Below are 7131 nucleotides of genomic sequence, written 5' to 3' on the forward strand. Positions count from 1 at the left end.
TAAAAATGTTAACTGAAACATGTGTGGAGAGATTTTCAGTTCGTGTTGGTTGAGCTATATTTTTTCTATAAATATTAAAATGAATTAGTATTCAAGGAAGAGATCGAAGAAAAAAACTTAAAAAATTAATAATGCAAAAACAGTTCTTAAAAAATTAGAAAAGTGCAAAAAAATAACAAAAGAAAGTGAAAGCTGAGAAAAATTACAAAAGAAAAAATTCAAAAAGTCTAGAGTGATCATTTAGTAGAAATTTTAGAAATAATATATTAAAATTTAAGTACAAGAAAAAAAAATCTTCTTAAATTTGTTAAAGGTATTCCAAAAAAACTTGTGAAGCTAAATATTTTTGGTATATAATTTTTTTAGTATTTTATTTTAAATTTTCTTTCATATTTAAACATATAATTTTTTTTAATTTATTAGTTCAGCTCATAAAAATCAAAGATAAAAAACTGAAAGAAAAAAAAAAGAAGTAAAGACTTACCTGAACAAAAGGAAAGGGAAGAAAGAAATAAGTTTTGGGTGTTAGGAAATTATTTTAATTTTTTAATTTGTTTGTGAACAATACATATATTAATTATAATCACAAATTATGCTATTTTAAATTAAATGACTTATATAATGGTGATCTTATTTATTGTTATAAATGCTAAATTGAATAAGTCATTATTACTTTTGATTTGGAATTAAATGAGAATAAAACCGGATATTATCTTTTGTTCCTTAGATAATTATCTTTTAGATTTTAAATATATTATCTTTTGGACTTTAGATACTATTTTATTTGGGTTTAAGGGTTTAATGGGTGTCATGCTCAAATATAAATAAGCTTTCAGGTTTCGGTCCCAATATACCAAAGCCGCCTTTGTTATTCAAAGAGTTGCAGTTCAGCCTCCTAGAAATACAGAAGGTTTTAGTTGAGGAAGATCGAAAGAAGCAGAAAATCCAAATTCTTCCATCAATTTCTAACTCTTATGAGTAAAGGTACGCTTCTGCATTATGTTATATTTTTGGTGATTCAATATAGATAATCTGAATTATTAAAATTAATTTATTCCAACATTGGGTGCAAAATGAAATGAAAGAAGATGTATTGTGCGCAATGTATGTTTGATATATTATACTGTTAGTGATGTATGTGCTATGCAGTGTTATGTGTATCAGTGTGTGTTTGCATATAAGCTGAAAGATTTTTTTTTTTTTAAAAGAATAAAGTGTAAACTACCACTAGGATATTACGCTCTTTGTGATACTAATACGAATTCAATTTATATTATCTAAAAGTTGAGAATGTATATATTATTGTAGCATACAATATATTTCTTAAAAACTCACCCAAACAAACCCTAAGTATAACAATTGGTAGAGTGATATTTAAACGGTGAATACTGTCCAATCCTCTCTAAAATAACATGTAAGTTATCTTTTATGATGTGTCAAATTTTATTAGTCATTATCTTAATAGTTGAGTTATTTTGTAATTTATTATTTGAGATGGGTAATGGTATAATTTCTTCAAATATCAAAACCTCACTCCCGTTAATTGAAGCACATTTCCACTCTTTCATTCTTTCTTCATCGCTTAGCTTCGGTTCTTCTAACCTTCACTGTCATCTACTCCCCTCGATCTCATGTAATCTCTCTTTCTTCAGTGCATCATCCCTTAATTACGTCGTTGAATTTTCGTCCTTCTTAATATAGTCAGCACCGGTGACGGCGATGCTTGAAAGGACAGAAGTTATGCGATGAAGAAAGAATGGAAGAGTGAAAAGGTATTTCAATTAACGGGAGTAGGATTTTGATATTTTAAAAAATTATACCATTACCCATCTCAAATAATAAATTACAAAATAACTCAAACTATGATTAAGATGATGAGTTGATTGATGACCAATTAAAATTTAACACATTATAAAGAGTAACTTACATGTTATTTTAGAGAAGGTTGGATAAAATTTACTATATATTTTATAATTCTTTAAGACGAGATTTAATTGTCAAAATAATATAAAAATAAAAGAATACATATATGCTTTTTTTAAAAAGACCAATAAAATTAAATGCACAAATAATAATAGATAAAAGGTAACTGTTTAAAATCAGACGATATAGGGTGTTACACTCTTCTCTATTTGTAATCGACTCCCGAACTCAAACTCTGTTACCGCAGGTCTTTTTCTTATTTTGGCATCCAATTAGCCATTCCATTTTTACAGAATAATTAATTGGTGGTAACACCGAATGTCATAGCACAATCTCCTACAAAAAACGACGAACATCCTTCTCATATCTCGATCGCCTAGGGGTTGTACCATTCCGGACGGGAACATTGCGACAACTACCAAATAGATAGAATAAGTTTTGAGCAACCATTTTACCCTTAAAAGCTAGACTGGTTAGCTTTAAAATCGCTGCAAAATCAATAATTTGGCTGCTCTAATTTAGAATTGCCGTTTTAACCGCCGCACATAAACCACCGGTATCTACCGGCCATCTTGCAGTGAGTGTTCTCACTGCTTATTTTCTCTTTTATTTTGTTCATTGAATATGTTGTTTTTTTTTAGTTTATCTTTTTTTTTTGTTTTCATGAGAAAAGACAAATATATGAGGTATTAGTAAAAGTCATTGAGATAAAAAATAAAGAGAGATATACTTGAAAATAAAAGTCTTTGAATATGCCAAATTTTTTTTATATATTTTTTCTTTTGTATCATGAGACTAAGATATTTTTGCTAAGTTAAGAAAGTATCTAATGGAAAAATCTAAATTAAGTTAGTTTAGTGGTGACAAACCTAGTTATTAATTAGAGTTTGAGAATTAAAAAGAATTTTAGAGAAATGGTATATGTAATTTTTGGATATTATAGTAATGATTATACTATTATTATGGTAGAGACTAAATATAGATCACATTATACTAAATAATTGAATCAAAAAATATATACATGATAATACAAGTTTCTCTTTTTCATTTTTTTATGAAAAAAAATCAAATATCTCTTGCATAATCATTTTAATAAACTCTGCAACAACTAAGTTTTAAATTTATTTTGGTGATTATTTAAAAGCGGTCCAAAATTCAATTCCTCCCCCTTCTTTAAGCTGTTGAAAACCTTCACCGTCATTGATTTGTCTGTCCGTAGTTGCGTTGATCTAAAATGCCCCTGTCCTCTTTAGGTTAGTGTGGTGTAATTGGAATTCATAATTCTATAATAATGAAATAATGATTAATTACGCAGCTTACTATAGTTGACTTATACCACAAGTCAATTAAATTAGCTGAGAAAATTGTTAAGAGATTATGAAGTCGTAGTTAGTTGAAGTTTATTATTTAAGCATGTTGTTAAGATTGATTGTGAGGCTAGTATATAAGGTTCAACAACATAATTCTATAGTAGGATTTCACCATTCTATTATTCAATGGGAAAGTTCTCAACTCTTTTCTTTTCCTTCAATTTGTTTTTTCAACTCCCATTTTGTGACTTACATGTTTGTTCAGACTATGATTTTTCACATGATGTGATGAGCAGAGAGAATATTTAAGCACAGAGAGGATATCAATTTAAAGAACTATAAAATCGAACTTCACCTCCGTCAAGAACCTAGAATGGTGAATTGGACTTCAGTTGATGTCTCTAGCACTTAGAGCACCACAATGCAAATGAGCGTACACGCATTGGCACATTTTTTAAACAAGTTCACGAATTTTCAATCTCAAATGATAAGAAACAACATAAGGCTGATGAAGATCCATCAAACCCAGTTATCTTTCTTTCCTTTTTTTTTTTTTTATTTGCTAGAAAAAAATACGTTTTAAACATTTTTATCTGAATGGCTCCATATAAAATAACATTAGAATTTTGCTATGAATATGATTTGGCAGCAAAATATGTGTAACTCTTTTTATAATAGCTCAAATGGCATAGTCTCCCCATGCTCAAGGTTGCGGGTTCGAGTCTCCTATATTTGGTAAAAAAAAAAAAAAACTCTTTTTATAAATACGAGAAGAAATAAAGAATATACAAGATAATAGATCTTTTGTAATTTACGTTAATAAAAAATAAATAATTTTTTTATATAAAGAAGTCTTTAAATGAATCTAACATACGCAAAGGAAATGGTAACTTGCTTATCAAAGTGAATAATATGAAAATATATATTTCTAACAGACATTGACATGAAACTTTATAAAGAGCCCTTCCCTTAACAACTTTATTGTAACACACATTATAGGTTCCCTTTAATTAAGACACAAACTAAATTACAATTTTGACATTAAATTAATTAAACGAGGATATATGAAATAGCGTCATGACATACATTGTTCTCTTCTGTTATTGTGATAAGTTTGCTATGGATATATCTCAATGAGGGACCTTAATCCTAAGATTGGAGTTATTTTGTAGTTATTAAATCCAGCAGAAAATATTAGTTCGGCCCACTCTTTCTCATTTCTCTCTTTTCCTGTGACCAACACCATCATCAGCATGTCAAAGAAGAGTTGTGTTTCCACAGACTTATCAACATCATTACCTTTTTTCTCATCTTCCATTATTACCATGTCTATGACAATAACCTTCCCTCCTTTGCCTTTGCTCATGATTGCTTCCTTGCAATTTTTCAATATGTGTAAACATTCTTCGTCATTCCAGTCATGCAAAATCGACTGCATTTTTATTCAAAGTGAAAGTTATTGATAAAAATCAATAAAAGAGTTTGAATATTCACCGCTACTCATTCATCATGTTTTACCTTAGTACGTAAAAACATGTAATTTACAGACGGACACGTACACGGGATACGACACGACACAGGATACATTGACATGTGAATTTTAAAATTTTATAAGATAGCATACATATAAAATATAAAATATTTTTTAAATAAATCGTAATAATATTTTGATATTTTATTTATATTAAAATATAAATTAATTTTTTAATTATTTTTAATGTCTTATTTTAATTATATTAAATATTTAAAATATTTTTTTTAATAAATAGTAATATATACTATATCTAAATTTATTTCAAAAATATATGTTAAGAATAAGACTGAACATGCTGACACGTGATGATATTTAGGTGTGTTCAAGCGTGTCCGGAGAAAATTTTTTTTTATTTTTTATTGAAACACGATTGAATACAGAAGATACAGACGAGTATCGATGAGTATTGTATCCGAAATGTGTCCGACACGTGGAGACCACAACTCAGCGAAGTGTCCGTGCTTAATAAATAAAAACTATGTGATCTTATGAGGATTTTATTTTATTTCTTTATTACGGTAGAAAAATTCAAATATAGATCCGAAAAGAATGATATAAAGTTTCTATAGGAGAGAGATTTATAATTTCGGATGGATTTATTAATCTTATTGTTCTTTTTAAAAATCGTTTAGGGTTTATTAGTCTCTGTTTTTAAAAATTATTTTTACGTGGTACTTAAATCTGACCCGTCAGTTGATTGTAGTTTCCCAATTGGATACAATAATTTATTAGTCTAATTTTTTTAATGGGTGATTATCTTTATGTTATTTTGAGATGATTAGAAAGTGTAATATTTTACAAAAAATAATCCGGGCTCAGAACGAGTATTCACTTGTAATGTAAGATACACAACCTATACTAATGTTCGCACAGTTTGAATCTACGACTCTTCTGAGATTAAACGGAAACAACAACGTATATTAAAGCAATAAAAGGAACTATTACTATTATTACCTTCAACAAGATGGCATCAGAGGAAGGAACAGCCTCAAACATGTCCCCTCCAATATATTTAAGGTTGTCACTTCCTTCCAAGTCAGCAGCAACATGTGGAAGGTCAAAGACAGTGCAATCCAACTGTGGGAATGACTTGGCAATGGCCTTGGCAACAGTTCCAGTGCCTCCACCAACATCAACCAACGATTCCAAACCCTCAAACACACCCTTGCACTTGTCATCAACTAACAACTTGCTAACAAATCGAGCATCACTTGCCATGGCATCATTGAAAATTTCATTAAGTTTAGGATCATGGGAAGCATAACCCCAAAGCGTTTCCTCATGTTCTGTTTCAAACGGTGTGGACTTGTTATTACTTTGGAACCATGTGGACAATTTATGCCATGGTTTTGTAAATATTGGATCAAGCATGGCAAGTAAGAAGGGTGTCACACTTAAGGGATTGTCCTTAAGCAGAAGCATGGATGAATCAGTTAACACATACCCAACTTCGCAGTGGTCATCGTTGGCTACATTCTTCGTGGCGAAGATTCCGGAATGGATCAAGATTCTCATCAAGCGTTGGATTGAAGAGGATTTTGATGGGTGGATTGGTAGTGAAGCAATGAGTTGTGAGAGTGGCATGGGTTGGCCATAATTGTGAATGGCATCAGGTATGCCTAATTCAACAGCACATTTAAGAGACATAGAGTTTATGAAATTGAATATATGATTCCATATGTGGCTATGAGCTTTTAGCAGTTTTGCTGCCTGCATTTCCCTTTGGAATTCCATTAGGTTTCTTGTGAAATAATGCTAGACCAATGGTATTTATAATTGTAGTATGGAACCCATACTAATAAGTAATAAGGCAATGGTTAGTTTGAACTACTATAGGCTTTTCCCCCGTAAATAAGTCACATCTAAAATACCATGGTATTATATCTTTTAAGGTGGCTGCTGTGGTAACCGGCAAATCAATATGTAACATTATGATGAAATATGGATTAAAAAAAATGGAAAAAAGTATACATGAAAAAATTTAAGATGACAAAAGTACATAAATATTAAAATACATTTAAAAGATTGATTTTGATAGACAAAAATATACTCCAAATCTTAGAAATTCACTGACAACATGACAATTTGTACATCGAAAATAATTTTTTGGGTATATTTTGATATTTACGTTTTTTTTTTTATATTTTTGTCCATTTACGTATTTAAAATGAGATAAAATATTCTCAAATAAAAGAGATAGTAAATAGTCACCAAAAAAAAAAATAAAAGAGATAGTAAAGTGATAAAATAATTAAATTACACATTCTTAAATAAAAATAATGAGATTCACATGTAATTAAAATTATAAATTTAATAATAATTAATTTTTCACATTATCACTTTATTAATTTTTTTATTTTATAA

At 29.1% G+C, this 7131-nt stretch overlaps 1 protein-coding gene across 1 annotated transcript; it reads right to left on the reverse strand.

Moving 5' to 3' along the window:
* On the reverse strand, positions 4172-6580 carry LOC107609858 (probable O-methyltransferase 3). The gene is made up of 2 exons (XM_016311905.2): positions 5722-6580; positions 4172-4665 (listed from the first exon to the last, which is right to left on the reverse strand). Exons 1-2 carry the CDS (start codon positions 6499-6501, stop codon positions 4351-4353), a joined length of 1095 nt encoding a protein of 364 aa, XP_016167391.1. The 5' UTR covers positions 6502-6580; the 3' UTR covers positions 4172-4350.

The sequence above is a fragment of the Arachis ipaensis genome, chromosome B07 (genome assembly GCF_000816755.2).
Source record: "Arachis ipaensis cultivar K30076 chromosome B07, Araip1.1, whole genome shotgun sequence".
Lineage (NCBI taxonomy): Eukaryota > Viridiplantae > Streptophyta > Magnoliopsida > Fabales > Fabaceae > Arachis > Arachis ipaensis.